Below are 26,735 nucleotides of genomic sequence, written 5' to 3' on the forward strand. Positions count from 1 at the left end.
AGAAATTATGGCATTGGATGAACTGGCATTCTGACTCCTTAGCAAAAAATGCACATTTATATGAATGATAATATCTGTGCATCTGTGTTTTGTTAGCTGCACAATTGACCTTGTGCTCAGATTCTTAGCATCATAATACAGTATGTGTTTTGTGCATGTTAGACATATTGGTAATGCTTTACATGAATTAAGCTTACAAACATATTCATAACCATCTCATAAACAACATACAGCATAAAACATCATGCATAGAAACCATTCAGAAAAAATAAACTTTCACCTACCCATATAGTACCAGAACTAGTGTCGATAAGATGATTCTACAGAAAGTCCTTGTCAGCTCTATAGTCCTTCCTTCCTGCTCTTAGCTTTCAGTTTGAAGTATTATGATGAACTCTTGTAAGAAACATGTATATGATAACTGTAATATTATTTGCACAAATAGTTGTAATAGATTGTTATATCAGGCTGTTCTGATCAGTCATGGAGAGTACTTTCTGGCTCATTAATATGAAGCTTGTTATAGAGAACCTGTCCTGTTATTTTAGGAAATTCTGATTTTCTTTAAAGTGGAATCCTAGGGCTTAAAACGCTCTCTCGTAATTTGGCATTGTGTTTTTTAAAATAAAGATATACTGTATATTCTAATTCATTTTTTGCATCTACTGTATGTTGTAGGAAGAGAGATTTAGTCCTGTGTCGTATTCTTTTACTTAGGGTGCAGGGTATTTTTCTTGTTGACTTGTCAAGGTGCTGCATAGTGTTTCAGGTTACAGGGGTTGGACTCTACATTTCTGGGTCTGTAGGGCATAAGCCTATGAAACACATCATTTCGTACGGTATGTACTGTAGCATTTAATGTTGTGCACTGTTCCGTTGTTTTATTGTCTTTTTAATAGATATTTGTCTGTTCAAAGTTTGACTGATTTTAATACTTTTCTATCAAAGCCATGCCATAAAGAATATAAAGAATTTACATGCCTCAGATTTCTACTTGGGCTTATTAATTTATATTTTTCCCCCTCTCTCTAATTTGTAATAATAGCAACAGTATCTGTATCCATGCTGTTCAACAATATGTGGATCCTCATTCACTGTTTTGTGCAGCTACATATGGCACTGATAGCATTTGTAGCCAATTACAGTACATTGACCTGTTCCGGTAAGATGTATGGTGTGTTGTCTATGGGGTATATATATAGCTAATCGGATTGGCTGCCAATACATTCTTTTAATGTGTGAATTCCCATTGTTAGCATTGTGATGTACAGTATATGTACATATATTTAAGTTGTTTACAAAAACACATCTGGCATTAAAAATAGTACTGAAATACAACCCTAAGCCTGATTTGGGAGATCCCACATTAATCTACTAATGCAACTTTTTACCCACGTCTTGTTTGGTTCTCAGATGGCTCACTATATCAATTAAATGTAAATGGTTTATAAATAGAGAGAGAACTGAGTCTATTACTAGGTACCAAGTAGTACTAAAATAAATGCTTTCTGAATGAAAAAATCCCTCTCCCAGATTTGCTGAAGCTGTGACTGTGTGATGTGTCTGGCAACATTCTCTTTTTCCTACGGTCATCTTTTTTTTCTTTTCTTAGCTTTAATTTTTGAATGAATAATTCAGATTTGTAAGCCTGAGTGTATTGTGCAGACCTATTTTTAAATATGCTACTGGTTGCTTGCCAAAAGCTGTGGATTTGAAAGGTTTCCCCAAGCGAGTCAGCTGTCATGAGGGGACGGTCTACAAAAATGGAGAGAAAAACAATAAACCACTTTGTCTTGTGGAAATGGATTTTCATTTGTTTCAGTTTCTTCTTCATTACCTCTGTTTTTTCTTACAAAGAAGCTCACATCTGAAGCTAAGATGGCTGTACTATAAAAAGAAGGATCTGAAAATAGCAAAGAAAAACATTCACTTATGCCAAAAGTCAAAGACCCTTTGGCTGATCAGTATTAAAATCCTTCTCTTTTGTCATCATGTTTATTTTCATGTTCTGAGCAATTACAATGCAATTCAGGGCATGAAAATGACTTTCAGTCAAAGAACAAAGCATTGTGATCACTGTACAATATTTCAAATGGTAGCTGCAGGATTTGTTTTATGAGAGGAAATTGTCAAGCCTTAAAATTAGTAGTTCATTTTATTTGGTTTTTGCTGCCTTTTTACAAACATTCTGTGGCTTAGAACGTAAGATTTCTATGGTATCCTCTAATGTTTTTGTATTGCTGACACTCCATGCAAAATCACATTTGGATAAATACAATGGAAGTACATTAAACGTTCATTAGAACTGCAATCAATCATTGCAAATTAATTTGCTTTTACAGTACCTTCAGATTGGGAACAAAAATATACAGTACCTAGAAAAGTGTGTAGATCTGTACAGCTTTATACATTATCTAAAAATATTATTATAAAAAGTGTATTATAAGAATTATTACTTATGTTATTTAAAATTGAACTTAAGATCACAGTTTAAACTGTGACATCTGTCAAAACCTAATACGGATTAATAATAAGGGATTCTTGTAATGACCTGTAACAATGAGTAATAACTTGTTAACATATTTCACTCACCGTTTCTGAAATATTTTAACCCTTGAGAAGTATTACTAACCTGTAAATGGATTGTTAAGTGATTATAGTATTCAATTTAGTAATTTAGCAAAACATCTTTAGATTACAAAAGGTTGGTGTTTTATTAGCTTTATTCACTTCTTAAATATGATGGAATTAAGGGGCACACCTACCTTTTAACATATACATTAAGTCAGAACTGCAGAGATGACTTAGCAGCACTATTCTTTTTGTCCATATGAAATTATAAAGGAATATAAATGCACCATTAGGAAAAGAAGTGTGACAGTATTTTTTTTTCAATGAACAGATCAGTATGTAGCGGAGCTAGTTCAGACACAGTGATGTCATCGTGCCTAGGCTGGGGGAGGTCTCCTCTAGCTCATGTGGCTGGCTCCCTGTTGGGTTATGCCGGAGACCCGGGTTTGTGCTCCAGGTGCGGCGGGACGGAGCGGCGGAGGCCACAAGCCCATGCAGAATCACGATGGTCACAAGTACATGCCTTCATTTGAAATAAATTATTAGTTCAATACATGGTCGTATTCCTACACAGCAGACAATGGGTGCAAAGTAAGATACACCTTGGATGGATGCCACTCCATCTGAGGGAACATGCTGTATATACTGTACATGTTTGCACACATGAGGGTACAATATAGAGAAACCCATTAACTGAGACATCATGTCTTTGGACTATGGAAGGCAATCAGTGCACACATCATACCCAACATGTCCGTGGCAAGACTGTACAGACTTCACAGAAGTGAACAGGCCACAGTGAAAGCCAGGAACTCTGATGCAATAACACTAAACACCATACCTGTTACAAGCACAGCCGGCTCCAATTAACTCCAAATCATTCAATCTTCATTCCATACCTTTTCCCCGCAACTATTTAACCCTCTGCTCACTGCTACTGGTTCTCGGTATTAGGACTCCATCCGCCTCCTGAGCTCGCCTCGCCCTCCTTTTCTGAAACTCTCTCTACCTCGTCTGGATCCCCTGACCTACGACACTTTTGCTTTGGATTTCTCGCTACCTCTCTCTCGTCTCGCCCCTCTGGGATTTATTTCTACTGTACGTTCTCGCTACCCAGATTTGACCTTGCCTGGAAAAATCGACCACTCTTCTTCGTCACCCGTCTTGGATACTTTAGCTTTCGGACCCCGTCTCGAGACCTGCACGGGGTTTGTAAATAACTCGCCGCTAACAATATCACTGTGCTGCCACAGCCAGCACCTTCAATAAAATTAAACACATGATACATTATGGAAAAGAAGGGAATAAATCTGTTCCGTCACCTTTTGCAACTTTTCTTAAACACAGGGCATCAGATGACATATATTTTTACACAAATTTAAATGAACTCTAAATATACATATTTACACTGTATAAGATGCATCCATGCACACAGTACAACTTTATGCCAAATTCCAGAGCCGTGAAAAGCAGTCTGCCTGCCATCTTAAACTTTTAACAGCAGTTGTACCATCACTCTTGGGATTTTTGTATGCTTCTCAATTAATGGAAGTCCAAGTCAGTGTACTATGTGAGGACATACAGTAACTTGCATTATTTATCACACACAAGCCATGACTAGGTGTTACTAGAGATCTGAGTTTTGTTTCGTAGTCCCCTTCCTGGTTGTTACATAAAATATTTTTTGGAGATAGGACAAGGAAAATATTCTTTTATTTTTACTAATTAAAAACATTTCTTTAGTGCAATGTATTTGCACATTATACTGAAATTTGTGCATTCTTTTGCTCAAAGGTGTCATCTTTTAGAATATACAGTCAATTGCCTGCAACCTCAAATCAAGGCTGGTAGAAAACTTAAGATTGAAGGTACCCCCTGGAGACAAGCACCAGCTGTAAGGTAGAGGCAGGGAGGGAGGAGCGAGGCATTAACTGAAACAAGAGGGTTGGTCAGGTCAGTATGAAAATAAACGACATGGATTCACTTTAGTTTTTTTATTTTTCATACATCAGGATGTGTGTACTTAAGAAATAGAAGGTATCAGGTATGATGTCTTAAATGTAATTTTACAGTCTGAAATTCCAAAAGTGATACAGTATATTTTCTGGTACAACTGATGTTAAATCTTGATTATGGAATTTACGATTTTTGTGGGTGGATTTATGTTTTAAATTTAATTCAGCCCTTTGTTTGATAACTCCACTTATTGCTAATCAATTCATGTGATTTAATTTTTTAATAAAATCCAGTTCAGAATTATTAATTATTGAATACTATGTATCTAAAACCCTGGTACTGTAGGGGTTTTGTGCATTTACTGGGACAATTATTAATTGTAGCAGTAAGTCACAAAATGATTCTTTGATGGCTATTTGAAAATTGACCTTGCGGAATAACTCAGCAACGCACACACACGGATACTAATACATGACAATACATTTATTAATACATAAAATGTGCATATAAACATAACAGATCTTATAGTGAGGGTTAGCAGAATACAAAAGGTATATATTCAATTACGAAGAGTTACAAACCAAGAGGAACATAAATTCAGTATACCATTCATTTAGACCGCTTTGTAAATGAACTTGGATTACAACGTCTACACTAGATACTGTACTCAAAAGCAAGTACATCACTTATAAGAATTAAATTGATATCAACTGGGGTTGAGGTAACAATTGAATTCTCGAGCTGTAATGCAGAATGTTGAATACTCATCCAATCTCTGTGGATTCAGATCTCCCGCGGACACAAAGGAACAGCTGTTGCTGCGTCCAATCGGCATCCTCTGGCCCAGTGCCAGGCAGTGCTGGTCTGGCGTGAGGTGTGGGAGAAGGAGGGAGAGATTCTTGCTGCGGCACACTGGCAGTGGGCTCTCTGAAGACCGGTTAGTTAGTCCTGGCTGCACTAAGAGTTTGCGCACATGAAAAGTGATTTCGGGTCCAAGCTAGTCCTGAATACTGAAATTCAGCTGTCCACAGTTCCGACTGTAGTTCACTTATTGATCAGTCTAGAGTTTGCGGTGGGGTACTGGTGGTTCACGAGGCTTGCTGCTGGGCTAACCTCGGGCGGATCCTTTGGTTACGTGAGGCCGACCTCCGGTCTCGACTCTTAGAACAAAGTAAAGTCCTGGCACTCAGACACACTGGACGCCACGTGCTTGTCCGAGATGAGTCTGAGAATCTCCTACAGGGGCCCCTTCTGGGCCCTGTGCTGCCTCTTTTATCTGGAGGAACTACGGTCGTTCATTGGTTGAAAGTTTCGCGGGCATTCAAGACCCATGTGGGGTTACCCTGCTCTATCAGTTCCTGATTGGTTGATCAAGGTGGAGGATGAGTAACAATGCTCTCTGACATTAGGGTTGTAAACAACCTGGGATGAGACTCTCCCTTGGAATCTCCCAGATAGTAAGGCGCCAGAGATGACCATTTATTAGGCTGGCTAGAGAATCTCAGCCTTGGGAGTTGTTCCTTATCAGGAAACTCTATCAGATAGAAAAACACCTAAAATCTAAACCAAATGGAATGGCCTCTCTGTGTCCAGCACCACTGAGATGCGGGAGAGAGAGATTGACAAGGGAGCAGCAAACTTAATTCCCATATTATTAATAAGACTTGCTCTGACAGTACCATATGGGGAAAGTTCAATGGCTACTGGCCACTGGCCACTGCATTTTAACATAAAGTGAATCTATTTTCTTACTGACAAGTGTGTGAAGCTTGGAAAAGAACTCCATTATTCATCCGATAAAAGGAGCACAGTTTGAACACTTCCATATATTGAAGTGATAATAACGCTAAGTAAAATGCAATATTTTGCTATGGCACTTGTAGAGTACCATCCTGTAATCTAACAATACCTTCCATTTTCATTTTCAATTTCACTAGAAAGGTAGATGTACCATATTTTAACCACTTGGTTATGTCCAGTTTGGTAAATAAAGAATGACAAAGAATGACTTAATTTAAAAAATAAAGAGAATGTTAAATACTACAGCTTTGTTAAAATCAAAATGAATCCCATTATAATTAAGGAGGGAGAGGTTTCAATTTTGTCATGATATTGTACACAGTTACAATTCAAGACTAATTATTCCTTGAAAAACTGTTTAATCTTTGGGTTGCAGACTAATTAATACAAGTACATAATACATATACATAATACTGTACATGTTGGAACAACATACATAATACATGTTGGAAAGGTAAAATGCTGGTATCGTGGAAAACTTCAAAGATATCCCTTAAACACCTTTCTAGATGAAAGAGGAAAAAGGACCTAAAGGATAAGATTTTTTCAATTTATATACAGTATGAGCTACTATGTTTCTCCCATGTGGGCATTGGCTTCCCAGAATTGCAAATGGTGACCACAGTGGGTATCTGACAAGAGTATTGATCTGGAAAAAGTGGAAGCTGAACTCCTGGCAACAATTTGCTCAATGAGTAATTTCTGATAAGGTGTGTTAAGATAAATAATGGTGCTTAACAGATGGTTGTTGTCCAGAGGAGGTATAAAAGAGGAAATTAAGGTCCTTTCCTGCTAATTATGTAGCTTCCCATTGTTCCAGAGTGGTTATCTGATGGCCTTAGTCAAGAGATGTGATGAGACACATCTCTCTATCTCTGCCTCTGACTGGGAATTTCCATGGAGCACAGCCAGAATCAGTGTCAGAGATGTCTTATGACTCACTAATATGCATTTTGTTTGATTCATAAATTGATTACATCTAGACCAGAGTGTAAGATAAAAGGACTGCTTTGCTTTTATATTTTCCTAAAAGCATTCAGAAGATCAATTATTGAGTATGTCTCTGCTACAATCAATCTTCATTTTTACAGAGGCATTTGAAATGGAAAACACAATAAATCTATTTTATTAAGCAAAAACAAAAAGAAAATGCTTAAAATTTAAACACAGTATGAGCTCTGAAACCTATGTGATGATTTTGCTCGTATTAATCCATTTGTCATGTTTAGCATGCTTTCATTCTAATTTTTCTAGCTGTTCAAGCTATGTTGATGAAGACAATGCCCTGGCTGGATGAGATCCTCAAATTGATTAGTAACTAGCGACCCAACTAGCTAAATAGAGCAAATGACTTTATCTTGTTTGCAGTTTTCCTTGTCATATATACTTATATTCTTATGACATACTAGAAAGTGATGCAAATAATTATTTCACGGGAAGGTGTATGCATTTGAGAACATGTTTGGCACCACATCATCTCCATTTTGAGGAAACAACTCAATGAATAAAGTTAACAATTGTAATATTTGAATACTGAAGGAGAACTAAGGCATTGCAAACTGGTATGCTTTAATAAACCTCTATATTCTTAACAGTTTAAATCTTTTTCAAAGATAGTGGCTTTACCTGTGCTCTTTAAAATTAAGCATTGTTCAAGGCATATGGCGGCATATTTTTTAATGGAGGTTAGCATTACTGCCTTCCAGCTCCAGACTCCAGAAATTTCTAATCCAGAAATTCTAACTTTCTAACTTTCTAATCCAGAAATAAGAAGGAATACTAAACATTTCAAAGGGGTGCAATTTTTCAGGCACAGTATCTCCATATTGATGCACACCTGTTATTCACTAATGGATTCCTACTGGTGGTCAAGAAAGAAAAAATCTCCAAACACCACTTTCATCTTAGGAGCCTATCAAAAAGAAACAGCACTGATTTTGTTCGGATCCAGTTTGTAATTTTTCTTTTGTGCCATAATAAAAATAACACTAAGAAATCTAAGGAACACACATTTCTGCTCAATTCTTTGTGTATATGGATCTTGACACTTGGTATGCTGGTGGTCCTTTTCATATTTGAATCAAAGGGCTTTCATCTAATAATATTTAATAAGATCAAGCGCCTTTTTCAATAATTTTTTTATTATTTTGCTTTGATCTATGAATTTGTTTCTCTTTGCTTTATTTATGATATCTTTAAGCAAAATTCCTGACAGACTTTCATAGGCCTGCTCTGCCAGATATTTTTATTATTAGACATCAATGTTTATGTACTAACAGGCTGCCGATTGAACTTGGTCCTCGTGGAGCACTAGAGTTGAATTATGCATTCAGTGAACTTTCTCCTGTGAAGACGACCAATGGGAAATAAATCACTATGCCTCTTGGTCAGAAATGTACTGAAAGGACTGTGGGAAGATTTACTGCACATGGGCTTCCAAACACACATTATTTTATATAAGGATCTAGAAGACATTTGTCTTGGAATTTTAAGGCATCTAAGAAGCTTTTTTATATCTATCTGCCTGTCTTAAATCCCAAGATCTTATATGAAAACTGACGGAGATCCATCAGAGCACAATGACCTACATATTATAACTATATTCTGAAACTGCATGAGTCATACAACTAAAATCATCACAAAAAGAAATTGCTTCTGGAGGTCTGGTGATTTCCCAGCTTCTTAAACTACTGGGTGAAATGCACAGCTGTGAACTTGGCTCCTTCATTAAAAGAATACTGTATATTAATCACTCACGCACCCTGTTTTAGTTTCGATTTTTGCGTCTCTGACCTAAATATGTCACATTTGAAAACAACAAATAACATTTCTATTAAAATAACAAAGGAGAGCAGAAGTCTAAAGAAAATATGAAAAAAGGAATTCGTGCAGTTTGTACTGTATCAGCTTTTCGAATCATTTTTTTTTAAGTGCAAACAATAAAGACATAAAAGGTAATGTAATTCTGTAGAGTAAAGTAACACATTTATTTGAATTGAAAATCATAAAGACTGATTAAACCTCATATCTCACATTTTTCATACTTCAGACAAGGAGTATGAAAATGACTTAAATAACTTTTTGGAAGACAGCCCTGTTTAAGACCTACAAAATACATCTCTCAGGGTTATAAAAATAGACTATATGGTACCCTGCCAAGATTTAAAAAATGTCCAAACCAATTTAAGGCAAAGTAAAGAATTTAAAATGTTAATAATAGTTTACTTTATACAATGGGAATTATGGTTTCCAATAATTTTTTTTCATGTGCAGACATTTAATGCATTTTAATGTTATTTTGATGAAGAAATTCAATACTGATTGATGTATTTGCAAGTAAGAGTAAAATGGCATTCTATATACAGTAGCATACTCAGTAAATGATACAGCAGTGTAGATTTTAAGATCAAAGAATAAACAAAGATTTACACATCTTGTTTCCTAAGATAGCACATTGTTATTTATGAACATGTCCCAAAATTATTTTTATATTTTCTTTTTGTAATTCTAGGAAAGCCGTTTATAGAATACATTCATCAAGACCATAAGTAAACTCCTTTCAGTATGATGTTCAAATTGTCTCCTGTTTGCCATTTATGTTTGTTTCCAAGCATCCAGTGCTTCACAGAATTCAAACTACTGTATGTCTGATGTCCTATTTTATGTAGCTGAATTATTCTGAATTTGCATTCAAATTGCTGATATACGTGGCACTGATTTCTTATGACATGCAGCAGTGTCTGTGTATGGAAGGTGAGGCTTCCCTTTTTGAGGCAGCAGGAGAATAAGATAATAGGCAAGTCAGCTTTACTAATATGAGGGACCCCTGTTAAGTACTGTATCTATATTTGCTTTATATCAACACTGTGGATGAGGAGAAATTGTTAACAATGAATGGACAATATTAGAAAATTGTCAGCCAGTTAATTCTGTCAATCATTTAAAAAGCTATTCTTTTGATTTCCCTCTATTGTTAAAATACTTGTCTTGTGCTTGAACAGAGAAGAATAATGTAAAAAGACAGGTGTGCTACTGGATAGTTTTAAAGATGACAGCATAAGGTTTTCATTCAGAAGAAGACTGACGTGTCAGCATGCCTTTCTTCTTCCTTATAGAAAAAACAAAACAAAAACCAAAACACACTCTTCTTGTCTCTCTGCTGCTGTCATCTCCTCAGGTTGCTACCTTAGTGGCTTTCTGTAAATTGTTGTCCAGTTTCTCTCACTTCCTCACTCTCTCTGGTAGTTGGCTTACTTAGCTCTTTCCCAGCTAACCTGCTGAAAGAGATCACGTTTTTATAAAGAGGATCACAGCATATCAGATATCACAATTGTAATGACCGAAAGCTGTATCCTCTCAGATGATGATTAGGCTGACTGACTATCACAGGGTGTCCACACAGCCTTTAAACATCCTGTAACACTGATCTGCTGTTCATACAGTAGTACTCAAACAAAACCGAACCACACTAAGTGTAAATAACTAGTTGCTTAATGGAAATCCAAATACTATAGCAATGAAGGTGGTAGGCTCTAGAGTCATGTATTCTATGTTATTTATAAATAAAATCTGGTGTCATAACGTAGACCTGCCATTTTATATAGATAGACTGATATTCCATTTATGTTTTTTATTTATAAAAGATTTATACTATAATCTGAATATTTATCTCTTCAAGTAGGAAAGATCATGAAATTAAACATAACTAATTGATCTTCATCTAAGCCTTGAAATTTAAATGTGTCATTATGATGTCCTATGTAGTGTTTATGGTGTATGAATATTTGTAGACATAATACCAGTAAATTATGTCAGAGAAAATGTTTTAAATTACCACTGATCAAGACTCTTTTCTGTGGCACATATATCAGTGCAGAATCATTAATTAAAGTTATTTTTTGGACGTTTTTAGTATGATGTGGAATTGAATGTTTTGCCCTTCTTTATTTATACTAATGTCAATTACAGTACCCATAAAAAGACATAGGTAGAAAACAAATATAACTGCTGTCTAACTACAACTAGGTGAATGATAGATCTGGAGAACACATTAAGTTGTATTTGAATGTATTTCTTTATGTAATCATGAAATTTTAATATATTTTATAATTACATACTTCATTTTTGGCATACTTCAGAATTTTCTATCTTATGAATATTCAATGAAAAATATTTATTTTTTCATGCTGACTAATGGTGAGATCAAGGACAAGGACTTCTCACAGCATGATATAGATATTACTACACAAAACAATCTTAATGAGGGGATGTTGATAAACCATTGAACTCTGGGAGATTATTTGACATGATCAATTTTAGCTTGACTCTACTATTAACCTTTGTTTCAGGAGGTTTTGGGAGTCATTGCGATTCAATGGGGCAAGTCAAACCCCAGGTTCTTGTCCTTCTAAAAGTAGAAATCAGGCTTCTATTTTTTTTGGTTCTTTTTTAGTCAATAATGTTCAGACTCCTAGCAAACCTTTCTTGCTATGTTTAAATAGAATGTAATGATAGGTTGAATACTAAACAAGATTTGTCCGTACTTTACGTCTTATAATTTCATAGCATTGGTGTATGCACTTATAATCATAATTACTTATGCTTATGTAGCGCTTTTCTGGACACTCGACTCAAAGTGCTTAACAGGTAATGGGGACTCTCCTCCACCACCACCAATGTGCAGCCTCACCTGGATGATGTAACGACAGCCATAGTGAACCAGTACACTCACCACACATCAGCTATCAGTGGGGGGAGAACAGATTGATGAAGCCAATTGATAGATTGGGAGTATTAGGAGGCCATGATTGATAAAGGACACTGGAGTAACACCTCTACTCTTTTAGAGAGACACCCTTGGATTTTTAATGACCACAGAGTCAGGACCTCAGTTTTATATCATCCAAAGGATGGCACATTTTTACAGTATAGTGTCTCCATCACTATACTGGGGCATTAGGCCCCACACAGACCACAAGATGAGCGTCCCCTACTGGCCCCACTAATACCACTTCCAGCAGCAACATTAGTTTATCCCAGGTGGTCTCCCATCCAGGTACTGGCCAGGCTCACACTTGCTTAGCTTTAGTGGGCTGTTAGTTGTGAGTTGTAGGGTGATATGACTGCTGGTGTATGCTTTCTGTTAATATGCTTACATTAAATACAGCTAATCTAAACCAGATGTGTTTCCAATATGGTCACCCATATTTTATTTATTTAAACCTCGATAGCTTTTATGGACTATTTAATGGAATATAAGCATTCATAATAGACATACAGTATACTATCATTGTATTCTAAGAATAATATCCAGACACATACAGTAAATCATTGCAATGTAAGTATTATAAAATCAATATGAAGTAATTAATTATTACCTCATAAATACTTTACCTAAGAAATGTGATATACAGTCATTGCAAACTATTTTCAATGAATGAAAATACATACATGAAAGCAAATTATGTACAGTACACTACAATTAAAAATGAACATAATTGGAAAAATGTTTTAACACTCATCTTTTACTTCTCTATGGTCTCTGGGTTTCTGTGACCCTTATCAGGAATATGTGGGTTTCTGATCATGAATATTTGCAGATAGTGCACACAGCCCTAAAATGCATTGTCTGTTCTCAAAAACAGTCATTTCTGATAAAAGTACAGTGCAACACAACTATAGTTATGTGTAGATGTTGACAGGAAGAAGGATGTGTAGCTTTTATGACTGGTAATGGAAGAATAAAAACAATGAGTGCCTGAGAGCTACTTGGAATATGTAGTTTCTAGAGGCTTGTTTGGAAGGAAGCATGTCTTCCAAACAAGCCTGTTTTACAGGATAAAAAAAGACAGACAGTCAGTCTTTTTTTAAAATGAATAAACCATGTGTGTTAAATATGTATAAACCATCTTTTGCAGTTATTCAAAGTAGTTGAAAAAATTGCAAAATAATACAAATGTAACATCAGCAAGTCATGAAGTTGTGTGATGGAGATTTCAAAATGTAGCTACAATAACATTCAAAAATAGTAGAGACTTGCTTCACTGAAAAAAAGAAATGGAGAAACTGGTTGCTGCAGAAGCAAATATTCATGTGTTGTACAAGTGGAAGGACTAAGAAGTTTTGCACTTGTGTTATGAATGAAAGCACTGGGTAAAGTTAAGGTGTATACGTTGCCTGACAGGGGCAGCATTTCACTGGAGCAGTGCTATATACAGTAGTACTGATCCCGAACTTGCTCAGAAGGCACAAAAATAAGTTTCTGTTAATTAAAACTCACTGTGCCATCGGAATTTTGATTTTTCACAACCAATACTGTATACAGTAGGTACGCAGTCCTATCTTAACCAAGGAGGGTTTACAAAGCAAAATAAACAGAAATTACCCAAAAACTCATTTGACATTTTTAAATTAAACACAGTTAAACACAGCTGCCACAAGTGAGTACTGTCACGTTCGTAAACCCCTCCTCTTAATGACACTCTAGCCTTTCCTTGTTTTCTACTCATCCACCGCACCTGCTCCCTGTTCCAACCCCCTTTTCAGTTCTCCTTAAAAGCCAGGCGCTCACTCTATTCTAGGCTCTGCTCTGGTTTCCGTACCAGGCAAGTCTGGGTCCTGGAAGTGCCTGGTCCCGTCAAGGTTCCTGTTCCTGTTCCTGTTCCTGTTCCTGTTCCTGTTCCTGTTTTTAACCCCATTTGATGGACCGCCTGACTTTGGACTTTTGCCTCCTTTTGGATTCTCCATTGGACTTATTCCTGGATTGTTTGCCCCAGCCACACCTCCCCTGAACACCAGCGCACTATGGACATGCCCCCTGTTCTCATTCCCGACTCCTGCATGCTTTTTCCCCCTGTTTTCCCCACTCTACCCGAGATCATGTCGTCTGCATAGGGTCCTGAAAGAACGCTTTCGTGACAAGTAAGTTCTTCAAAGGAAGGGAGATTGATAAAATTAGACTTCATAGTATTGTATATACCGTAGTAGTCTTTGACTTGTTTAACACAGCCAAACCATCTGGCTTCTTGAAAATTGTATTATACATTCTGATTTATCCTTTAAAGAAGGGTGGAGGTGCACTTTATGTTCCCAAGAGAGTGAATATTGGTTTTAAGTGACTAAAATATGCAAACCCTTAAATATTGCACAGAGATAAGTGGCACCAGTAGAATGTCCATGTGAAGAACAGGGAATGTGGACTAAAAGTACTCTAGTAAAGGGTTTCAAACAAAAGTGCAATGCAACAGAGAAATGCACCAGAGCTGCTTGATTTGATAGACTTACAGAGACAAGATGACAGGACATGGCAATGTGTGGCAATACGCTAAAATTGCTGCAGAATTATAAGATTATTTTATATACAGGGTATATATAGATTTCTTAGGTAGAAACTGTGAACACATGCTTTGCTGGCAAACATGTATCTGGTTTCATCGGGTTGTGTGCTACAAGGGTGGTTTCATAATCATCAGAGTAAATAAAATGTCAAGCTCATCTGTGAAGGGCTTTTCCTTCTTTCTCCAGTAAAAGAGATCTATTATTATATTTTCCTAAAACCTTGGCTATTTGGTTTGAAACAAATCAGGTTATCCTGATGAATGTGTGTGATATATATATTTGTAACAGGAGCTGGTCCTGATTCCCGTGTAGTGCGTAGTTTAGGATCCTGTGCAAACAGTATAATCCAGAAGTGACTGGAAATGGGCTATGGTGAAAATACAGATAGGAATGGAAGGGATGACGAACAGGGGACGGTGCCGACAGTGATCAGGTGCACTGGGGGAGCACAGGCAAACAAGTCCAAAACAGTCCAGGGGGGAACTCCGGGCGCAGTCCAAAATCCAAAGCCAAGTGATCCATCCAAGACAAGACAAGAGTAATATCCGGAACGGGATCTGGAACAGGAACAGGAAGTTAAAAACAGAACGCCGAGGGCAGTGTAACGGACACGGACTGGAATCCGTGTCAGATCTTGTAGAAGACCCTATGCGATGCGGTAGGAGCTGGAGAAAACAGGAGGCGTGGTAAAAGGGAACACACAGGGGTTTAATAGTGCACAAAATAATAGTGACAGTCCGTGAGACAGTGTACGGGGAAGACAAAACGGCATCCAAATCCAAACGGGTCCAAGGGCAGGTCAAAGCACAGTCCGAAAGTCCATCAACTGGAAATCCATCCTGGGATGCGACAAAGTTAAAATCCCCGGGAGAGGGGAGCACACAGACGAACGAAACATGGAGGTCCAAGGGTAACGGGGCGAGATCCTCCAGACCCCGGGCTCAGGAAGCGGGAGGTGTCGGGGATGAGGCCTATGCCCTCAGGAGACGGACGTAGGGTTTCCTGGTGCTAGTCGGGCCTCGCGACATCTTACCCTAATGATGAGCACCGAGGACTGGAGGACCTGGTCTTTAAATAATAACACTAAAAGGGTACACCTGGAGAGCTAAATCACACGAACAATAATGAGAGCAGTGGAGCGCCCTCTAGGGAGGGATGTCGGGCGTGACAGTACCCCCCCCCTTCAAGGGCGGCTCCTGACGCCCTACACAATTAAAAATAAGGGCAATACTATCAACAAGAATATCACAAGCACAGACTATATACAACCAGAGAAGGAAATTCAGAATCGCTATATACACAAGAGATAAAACCTGAGAATACTATATACAAAACGGTAGGGCTGTCCACTCTCAAAATAGTTCCAGCAGGGAAAGAAAAAAAAAATGGAGAAACAAGACGATCCAGGAAAAAAAAAATCCAAGAATTCCTTTAAAAAAAAAAATCCACAAAAAATACCTTGTCCAGCGAAACAGGAATGGATCTTGACAGGAAAACAGGAAGGGCATCTTGAAGAGAAACAGGTCCAGATGAGGGTCCGGGTGTTCCAGATTACCACTCGCGGGGTCTAGCATAGGCTCATCATTCTGTGACGGACACGGACTGGAATCCGTGTCAGATCTTGTAGAAGACCCTATCCGATGTGGTAGGAGCTGGAGAAAACAGGAGGCGTGGTAAAAGGAACACACAGGGGTTTAATAGTGCACAAAATAATAGTGACAGTCTGTGAGACAGTGTACGGGGAAGACAAAACGGCATCCAAATCCAAACGGGTCCAAGGGCAGGTCAAAGCACAGTCCGAAAGTCCATCAACTAGAAATCCATCCTGGGACGCGACAAAGTTAAAATCCCCGGGAGAGGGGAGCACACAGACGAACGAAACATGGAGGTCCAAGGGTGACAGGGCGAGATCCTCCAGACCCCGGGCTCAGGAAGCGGGAGGTGTCGGGGATGAGGCCTATGCCCTCAGGAGACGGACGTAGGGTTTCCTGGTGCTAGGCGGGCCTCGCGACATCTTACCCTAATGATGAGCCCCGAGGACTGGAGGAGCTGGTCTTTAAATAATAACACTAAAAGGGTACACCTGGAGAGCTAAATCACACGAACAATAATGAGAGGAGTGGAGCGCCCTCTAGGGAGGGATGTCGGGCGTGACAGGCAGGTGCTCTAAGCCCCAAACTCAGCAAGGTCAGGACGCCGATCGGAAGCCTAAGCCTTCATGCTGCAGACGTAGGGCGACTTGATGCTAGGCGGGCCTCTGGGCGTCCGTCTTCCAATGCAGAACCTCAAGGTTCCAGAGCACTGGATTTAAATAATAAATGGAACAAGGGGCAGGTGAACGTGATAATGAAACTGAAATACAAAAGGGGCGGAGCGCCCTCTAGATGACGATTGTGAATATTTGTGTTTCAAAAATAGCCTTTTGCCTTTACTAATGTACAGAGCTTCTTCTTTGCTTTTCTGTGTATTCACATTGCGTAGAGTCTGCATGTTCTCCCATGTTTTTGAGGATTATTCTGAGTGCTGAGATTTTGTTGTACCTTTCCAAAACATGTCTCCAAATTACCCTGTGTGTCTGCCCTTCATAGCTGGTCTCTGACTAAAGTACAGTTCCACCTCGTGCATGTTCCTTTTGGGACAGGCTCCAGCTTGCTGCAATCCTACATGAGATGAAGCAACTATGAATAATGGTTGGAAAGTGATGGATAAGCTTCATATTGTCTGCGCATGTATAGCAACACAAGGTAATTGCTTTTTCTATGTCCAGAAAAGGAGGAGTGGTAGAGGGTACATAACAGTGAGTTTTAGAGGTGGGTGGAGGTTCATGAAATGTGGTGAAAATTACAGTAGCTGGTTTGTTTTTCACCAGGTGGTGGCACTTACATAGTCATCATGGATCTTTGGAAGCAGATAGAATGGAGATCATCTACAGTACAGTACTTTCCAGTTTGGAATTCACCTGTACTTGCTCCTTTGTGGAAAATGCATGTTGACTAAATTCTATCACCCTGCCATAAAACAGCCTGCTACTGTATGTGACAATTGCTCACTTAGATCAAAATGTCTTCAGGAATTATAGATTTGTAAATAACTTCAGAAAGATTTCAGCTTGTGCTCATGTCCTCATAAAATCTGAATCAGAAATTGATCTCTCCCACCTAATCAACTGCACTGGTTACCTGTAAAATATACTGTAGCATGGGTTTTAAGATTTTACTGTTAACTTACAAAGCTTTACACCCACTCTCTGTGCCTTACACCCAACACACACAGGTCTGCTGATAATGATTTATCCCACATTTAAACAGCCTTTTCTGTGTCTGTAATATTTTTATAACTGGAAAAAAGACCTACTTTTGAGTTTTAAATCTCAGCTAATTATCTTCTTTTTTAATTATTATCTTGATATGTATTTTGATGTAATCTTCTTCAGTGCTTTGAGAACCAAAGCATGAAATTAATTTTAATAAATAAAATTCATAGGTAAAATTCAAGTTTCAAGCAACTAATTGTTCAAGCAACTAATGGGTGTGAAATTCCTATGTCTCTAAAACCAATTTGCTTTCATTGCATACATCTGAAAAAATATTCATTGACCAAACCAGTTGTTCATAAACGACAGTTAAATTTCAGATGTATAAAAGTCACATAGATTATATTAACAGTTTTCTATGACTTAACATCTTATATAGAACGAGTAAAGAAGAATAAAAAAAAGATTTATAGTAATCATTAATTCTATAAGAACCAGTTTCAGACAATAAAAAAAACATCTAGAAATGGTGGTTATATTAATTTATTCTTTGGGAAAGCTGTGATTAAAAATATATGAATAATTCCATTGATAGCTCACAAAGCTAAAGCTAAGATCCTTATGTAATTTCTTTTGATTTTTTTACTTTTATTTTCAGACCCTGGTGTCTGCTTTACTTAAAGTGAGAGTGAAATCTTTTTTTTCAAAAACAACTCCACTCAAGATGATATATCAGCATTAAAAATGTACAAGCCAGCAATCTAAAACCATCTTAAAATGATAATAACCTGAGTTGACTCATAATTACTGGTGGTACTTTAAAGTTTAAAGACTTAGGACTTAAGACTTAAAGGAACTGAAATAAAGAAATGTACAGGTACTCCCTGAATAATACAAAGGATCATGTGTCAGGATAGATCATCTCAGGTTAATGTTTAAATCATATGCAATTACAGTGCTACCCAGCATATATTAAATATGCTTAACATCTTCACAGTATTTCACAGATTGGAATTCAGATATCTTCACTGTATATCTGAAGTCCAATCTTGTTTCTGTAGTCTTGAAGTTGGTTGCTGTTATACCAGTGTTAAAAATAACCTAGTCCCCCAGTACATAATAACTACTATTCTATTTACAATTTGTCTTTTTTAATAAAAATTTTGTAACAGGTGGTGGCAGCTCAATTGCAGCCTTATCTTGCCTTTAATGAGTTCTTTGCGTCTTTGATTCAGGGCTTGGACAGAGACACAGTACTGAAACAGTCTTTGTCAAAGCATGTAATGATTTACTACTGGCTTCTGATTCTGAACCTCTTAATGTATTCTCTCTGTGCTTATGTATAACTTTTGAATCTGCCAATCATGATTACCAAATTCTACAGGATCAAATGGAAAAATGTGTTGCTAAATTGGTTTTACTCCTATTTGGCTGTCAGGAGCCAATTAGCAGTTCTTCACTGCTTTATATCAGAGGTTTTGCCACTTGCATACAGTAGGGTGTTCTGCATGATTCTGTGTTGGGACCTTTACTTTTTAGAATTTACATGTTGACTCTGGTCAACATGATCATGGACTTGGATTTCACTGTTGTGCTGATGACACTCACATGTATTTATAGTTTAAAGTAGATCTTACTACTTCTACCACAAGTAACGTCAATTTAGAAACCTTGGTGTTACCTGTAATTCTCTGTTCTCATTTGAAGCTCATGTTAGAAACATCATAATGGTACTGTAACTTTCTTCCACTCGCATAATGTTGCTTAGTTAAGATTCTTTTTCTGATAATTAAATATTATCAAATGCCTGTAGTTCATCAAGATTAGATTTACTTTCACTTTACTTTGCCTTACCTACTGCTGTATAGTATGTCCTAAAATAGTAAATAGACTTCAGTATGTACAGTTATTCTACAGTTTGTATAGAATTTGTACTCCTTTAAACTTGTACTCCTTTGTATTTGTACTTGTGTAGAAAGTACCCCTATACTCTATAAATTGTAATAGCTCCCATTGGTATTTAGGGTGTACTTTTTCTCCTTCTCATGTACAGTAATCTATCTTCAGATTATGGATTTATAATCCAGTTTGTTATCTGAGAATCTATTACAAATTCTGTATCAACATTTTAAAACACTTTTAAAGACCCGAACTTTCACCAGGGTTTATTATCTATATATAAATTTTACTCATGGCTACATTAAATGAATTATCTTTTTTCCATTTCTTGTGCTGTTGTGTGTCTATGCTACTGCGCAACATGCTATGCTTCTTGAAACGTACACTAGGTATAAATAAAACTGTGTTGTTATTATAATATATAACTTGTGATTCTAAAGTTCTGTCACCCGACCTATCTTCTGTCTAGACAAAGTTAAATATTAAATGTACCGGTGTGTTGAAACCTGAACAAAGCTCCACAGTTGAAACATTGTGTGTCTTCTCTTTTCAGCATGGAATAAACCTTTACTTGTTCCTTTGCAGCCTATGCATACTGATGCAGCTACCTACTTGGACTAATGGAATTACTGTGCATGTAAACTTTAAATTGAAATTATGTTACTGAAAATAATAAATGGATCAGGGGACCATTTGAATCACTATTTGTTTTGAAACCACTTTTAAATATGATGATAATAAAATGTGTTTGCAGAAGTCTTTTAACAATCATGTGTGACAACTGATATTGTTCACTGTGCAGATGCTGTATTTATATGATGATTTATGCTGGGGAAGAACAGTCCTGACTATAGCCAATAGTGTGTGTTCTACATTCATATGTTTATTGAGACCAAAATACTTGCCAAATGTATTCATACAGTACATGAGTTTCCATCTATGATTTTGTGCATGTATTGTCCTTGTGCATGTATAACTGTTCATTTAGCAGACATTCACTATGTACATACTGTATGGGCCTTTGTGTGCTGTACACAAGTATGACACAAGAACACTTTTCTCTGTCAAAGAGGCTGTGCATCATTTCTCTTTGAGCAATAATGAATTGAAACCTTTGGAAGTGTCTGGCTTCTGATAGCACTAGCTAGTGCAGATCTGATGCCACCAGGGGTACATGTGACCACCGGAGTATACAACTTTATGCTTATTACTAATCCAGCAATGTTCAGAAATGCTCAAGCTCCACCACTGTCTGGCTTGTAGTCTCAATTCTACATTTATGCAACTATGGATACTTATGTAGTAAGTGTAAAATATGGACACATGGACCTATGGATGTAGTCAGTGTAAAACAAGTTTTCTTAGATTATTCCTTGTTCTGGTGCACAGGGGAACTAGTCAGCCAGTTCAGACCAGAAAGTATATCTAGGTATGGCTGTTATTACTAGGCAGTATTTTGATGCTTTTACTGTTAGAATACCTTGGTTGTCTTGTGAGCCAAGCATGTTCTCTTACAAAACAAAACCCTGGGTTTTAATCTATTTACATATCATTAAATCATGAGAAAGAAATTTAATGATTAATAAGGAATTAAATATAACTTTTTACATGTACAAGGGCAAACACTTTACCACTGAATTGCAATAACCACCATGGAGACACTTTGCAATCATGAAGCACCAATAGCAATACTATACATGAGATTCGGTTGGAAAATTAGAAATTACTTCACCAATTGAATTAAGGGGAAAGTTTAGGTTAGCTGTATCATATAAACCCAAGGTGGAATTTAGTCAGGACACCTGTGTTAACACCACTCTTAAATACAGTCCCATGGGAACATTAATGACCAAATAGTCAGGACAACAGTCTAGCATTTCAACTAAATGATGACACTTCCTACAGCTTAGTGTTTCCTGTCACCTTAGTAATCAATGGTTTTGGAAACTTTGGTCCTGAGGCAAGATTGCCAACTACTCTTGCACCAACACCTTGTACACCAGTAACCTGATCTGCTTTAGAGCTCTCTTTCCCAGTGTTGACCAGACCCAGACCAGTTAGTTGCTGTTCAAATGGGCTTTAAGGCATACTGCATATGACTTACAAATTGAATACGTTGGCCAAGAATTACTGTAGTTTTTTTTTATTTTTTTATGATAAATGGTGATAAAACCTAAAATATGCTTTGTATGTTTGATTGATTCTTTTGAAGATCTCTTAAATCGTTTGATTTGATTGATCCTTAACTTTCTTTCAGCACATTCTTAGGCACTCCAGGCACAACGGGTGTTCAATGGGATACAGGATTCCAATACATACATCTATAATTCTATAGATAGGGTTGCAAAAGAGAGAACACTATTCTCATCATCTTAGATCTTATGTTACGAAACCTATTAAAGCATTTTCCAGTGGTTTAAATTGAGCACTAACTCTGGATTACCTGATACTAATTGGAAATCAAAGACTATTTCTAATTAACATCTACAAAACAACCCTTTTAAGTATAACTTTCTAAGATGACTGTGTTGTCCAAAATATTGCAAGGTACAGTATCATTGCTTATAATAAAATAAGAAATTATTACTATTATTATAATTGGATATTATCCACTTTCTGACCACGTTATCCAATTCAGGTTCACAGGGGTACGGGAGCCTATCCTTGCAAACAACAGACGCAAGGCAGGATATACTCTAGACGGGACTTCAGCCCATCACAGAGCACACAGAGACACAAGCATGCATATGCTCACACCAGGGCTAGTTTTGCCAGATGCCAGTTAACCTGCCAGTATGTCTTTTGCCTGTGGGAGGGATAAAACTGGAACACCCAGAGGAAACCCATGCAAACACAGGGAAAACATACAGAAAAAGCTCTAAGCTGAGAGCACCCTAGGTCCCGGATTGAAGTCAGGGTCCTAAAATATAATAATATTATTACTAATAGTGAGTAATAGTGATTTTTTACAAATTGCTTATTTGCCATGATTCTAATACTGGATGCAAATTCTAATACATATGGTAAGCATGAGCTGCCAGAAAATAACTTGTAGCTACTCTTGGTAATCTTTCCTAACAATATTATTTGTTTTAGATTTGAAATCTTCACTTCAAAAAATAAATTTAGAAGGGTGAAGGAAGGTGATGCTATTTATAAAAATTCTTAACATTTTAGACTGTAGAACAAAGAGACTCAGAGAACGACAGGCTTTTCTTGATGGTCTTGTATTCCTTGTCACAGTATATGAGCAGGATAATACTGATGTTTCTATGGAAGAGCTACAGTACCTCTGTGCACTTGGAAGACATTAGAAATGGCAGAATGTAATAATATTTTTGTGATGATATGGCAATGAATGCTACTGGGAGAGGTTTCATCCACATTAGATTTCAGGGGGTTAAGACTGTACTTGAATGACTTTGCTCATATGTGAATGGAATTCTGATTCTTTGGATGTCTCTATGCTTTTTAAAGAATCATTTCACATGACTGAGCACAACAGCACCACCATATCTAAAGACTTTCAGAGTACGTTTTTAATTCTAATGTCAATGAGGTGAAAAAAGTGTCTATGCAATGTCAATTTCAAAGATACCTATTAATCCAAAGTATCATAACAATAATGATAACATGCAAACAGCAGCACTTTTGCAAATAAACCGCTGTGAGAGTTTACCTTTTCTCCTAGGCTATGTTGAATAATTGAACCTGTCATTCCAGGAATAATTATATTAAGGTAGGAAATCCAAATCACCATGTAGCTATATAGCATTTTAATTTACTTACCCACAATTTCATATTCAGGTCAGCTTTGGTACTGTTTCTCATTTAAATTTAGCTTATGTGCCTTTGCCTTGTCAAGTATCAGGTGTTAATTAATTTTCTTCAGGGCAGCAGAGCGTGAGATTTTTCTTAACTCTGACTTTCTTCTTTTGCAGTTTATCGCCTTTGCCTCCTTGTTTTTCATCCTTGTGTCAATCACAACGTTCTGCCTGGAGACCCATGAGGCTTTTAACACAGTTATAAACAAAACCGAACTGATAAGGAATGATAGCCAATTTGAACTGGTCTCACAATATGAAATTGAAACGGACCCAGCACTGACATATGTGGAAGGAGTCTGTGTACTCTGGTTCACTTTTGAGTTTCTTGTGCGTGTCATTTTCTGCCCTGATAAGCTTGAATTTGTCAAAAACCTCCTGAATATCATTGACTTTGTGGCTATTTTGCCTTTTTATCTGGAAGTGGGTCTCAGTGGGCTTTCATCCAAAGCTGCTAAAGATGTGCTGGGCTTCCTCAGGGTCGTTAGGTTCGTCAGAATCCTACGAATCTTCAAGCTAACCCGCCATTTTGTAGGACTGCGAGTGCTGGGACACACTCTTCGAGCTAGCACTAATGAATTTTTGCTGCTTATTATATTTTTGGCTCTGGGGGTGTTAATATTTGCCACCATGATTTATTATGCTGAGAGAATAGGTGCAAGTCCCAATGACCCAACAGCCAGTGAGCACACAGAGTTCAAAAATATTCCTATTGGATTTTGGTGGGCTGTGGTAACTATGACCACCCTCGGTTATGGAGACATGTACCCCAAAACATGGTCAGGAATGCTGGTAGGTGCCCTTTGTGCATTGGCTGGGGTGCTCACAATAGCCATGCCTGTACCTGTCATCGTGAATAATTTTGGAATGTACTACTCGCTTGCCATGGCAAAACAGAAACTACCACGCAGGAGAAAGAAGCACATTCCACAGGCTCCCCAAGGTGGCTCACCCACATACTGCAAGACGGAACTGAACATGGCTTGTAATAGTACCCAAGGCGATGCCTGTCATGCTAAAGAAAACAGGCTCTTGGAACGCAACAGATCAGGTATGGTAGTTTCATTATTAAAGCAATGGCTATATAGACCTACCTCATTTTTAAAAGTAATACTGAAGCTTTCAACTTTACTTTTCAATTAATAATTAAGATGTAATGAAAAATCAAATCACCATCATACAGTATGAAGCAAGAATTAAGTTTGCTTCAATTATATAATTTTTAAAACTTTTAAATGTGTCATATATTTATACTTATTACAGCTATGATTGGCACTGTGTTTCTGATTTGTGAATTCTGAAATAGGTTTACTATATAGTTCATTTTGATGTGTATATAATGGTTGCAAATGCGTGTCATCCTTTGTATGTACTGTATACAGTATTTGCTTGCTCCAAAATATGCGGCATGTATTTTAGCTTGGCATCATGCATGACAGGTTTGTTGTTGTGTCATGTTGTTTTTCATTTGTGCTGTCCTGTTGAGTATTTTGTTCTCACCCATATAATCCTTCCCTTCTATGATTAAAATGTTTACTCATTAATGAAAACCACATAAACAATTAATAATAGTAGCAAAAATGATAGTATTATAAAAAAATTACATATCTTTGTTCGATTTTATAAAATATACAATACATGCATGCAATCCCCCCAAGAGAATTAGGAGCACAGAAACACTGTTTACAACAAAAGTAGTACTTGTATGCAAAGGGTCATTGCTGGTCCCACTAATATGCTCCTGAATATTGAAGTATTAGAATTCTAACAATAAATATCCTAATCCTAACTCAAAAAACAACAATGCATTTGTGGCCAAAGTATCTGGGAAAATGTTATTTGCGTTGTAGAAACAATATTAAATACTGTCCTTGTTATGTATCTTGTTGTATGGAAGCTATGATTCACTGCCATTGTCTTGTCTTAAATTATTTTCTAATAAATATGGCTTTCACAATGCAGATTGCACACAGGCAAGATATACAAAGCAGAAAAAAGAAAGAATAGTGTTACAAATTGTGGAGGGCTGTCAGAAGTATAGAAAATAAAGGTGTGAAATCATTAAAATAAATCAACCCCAATGTCAGATATACCTGCGTATACCTGAGAGAGGTACATTGAGGCACAGCTCTGGCAAAAGAGTGATAAATCAAAGGTAAACTAGAAAAAACATATTAATAATAACAATAACAATAACATTAACACAAAATGTTCACCAAAAACAAATACAGTATACTTGTTACACTATATATGAATTAATACTGTATACTGTATCTCAGACGCCTATGCTCTACAGAGCCAATAAACCCAGAATATGTTAACCCTGTAGCCTCAAACACTATACAATGCCTTGTCAGGTCAACAAAAGGGATAAAACCTACATCCTAAATAAAAAGAATACCACCCACACAGAACTAAGTCCCCCCTCCTATTACCTGAATGGCCACAAATGAATGGGAATGTTCAGTATCTTGATATTCTAAAGATGCACCAAATTAGGAGAGAAAATTTTTAGCCCAAGGATTCCATAATAAAGGAAATCAGAATTTTCTTAAGATAACAGCATAGCAAGCTCTTAGCCAGAATCTGGTCTTCAGGACTAATCAGGTCCTTTCACCTAGTGTTTCTGCTCTCCGTCTTCCTTCCATTCTTTTTTTTATCTCTATTATAAATTCTCCCATGTCTTATTATATTGACTTTCTATATGTTGAATGTTTACTTTTTATTGTGATTAAGCGAACTAATTCCCTAGATCTCCTTTGATCATTTGTGCTTAACTGCCTGGAAGCTCAGCTCTACCTGAAAAATTCTCAAAACTGAGAGTTTATAAGTAATACACCAACTTAAAATGTGTAACAGTTTTGCAAGATATTTGCAAACTGCAACACTTTATTGGATAGCATACACTGTGTACAGTATGTACTGTAAAAGTAACTCAACTAAAAGACCCTGAAGCTGTAACAATTCCAGGACTTTGGACTTTACACATGAAAATTAATTTAAATGATGGATATGTTTGTAAATCAGAGGGCAGGAATCTTGGAGGAGTTTTAGAATTTTTCTGGTAAGAAAATGGCTTTCTAGAAATACTATAT

The 26,735-nt window shown here is 37.0% G+C and overlaps 1 protein-coding gene across 3 annotated transcripts in view; it reads left to right on the forward strand.

Annotated features, from left to right (window-relative positions):
• The window catches only part of kcnc2 (potassium voltage-gated channel, Shaw-related subfamily, member 2), a 91,628-nt gene that overhangs the window by 56,921 nt on the left and 7,972 nt on the right, over positions 1-26,735 (forward strand). For all 3 annotated transcript variants that reach the window (XM_088647326.1, XM_088647327.1, XM_088647325.1), the window contains exon 2: positions 23,758-24,691. In XM_088647326.1, coding sequence (XP_088503452.1) covers positions 23,758-24,691 — 934 coding nt within the window. The remainder of the gene's footprint in view (positions 1-23,757; positions 24,692-26,735) is intronic.

Source organism: Lepisosteus platostomus, chromosome 9 (genome assembly GCF_059453375.1).
Source record: "Lepisosteus platostomus isolate fLepPlt1 chromosome 9, fLepPlt1.hap1, whole genome shotgun sequence".
In the NCBI taxonomy this organism is placed as follows: domain Eukaryota; kingdom Metazoa; phylum Chordata; class Actinopteri; order Semionotiformes; family Lepisosteidae; genus Lepisosteus; species Lepisosteus platostomus.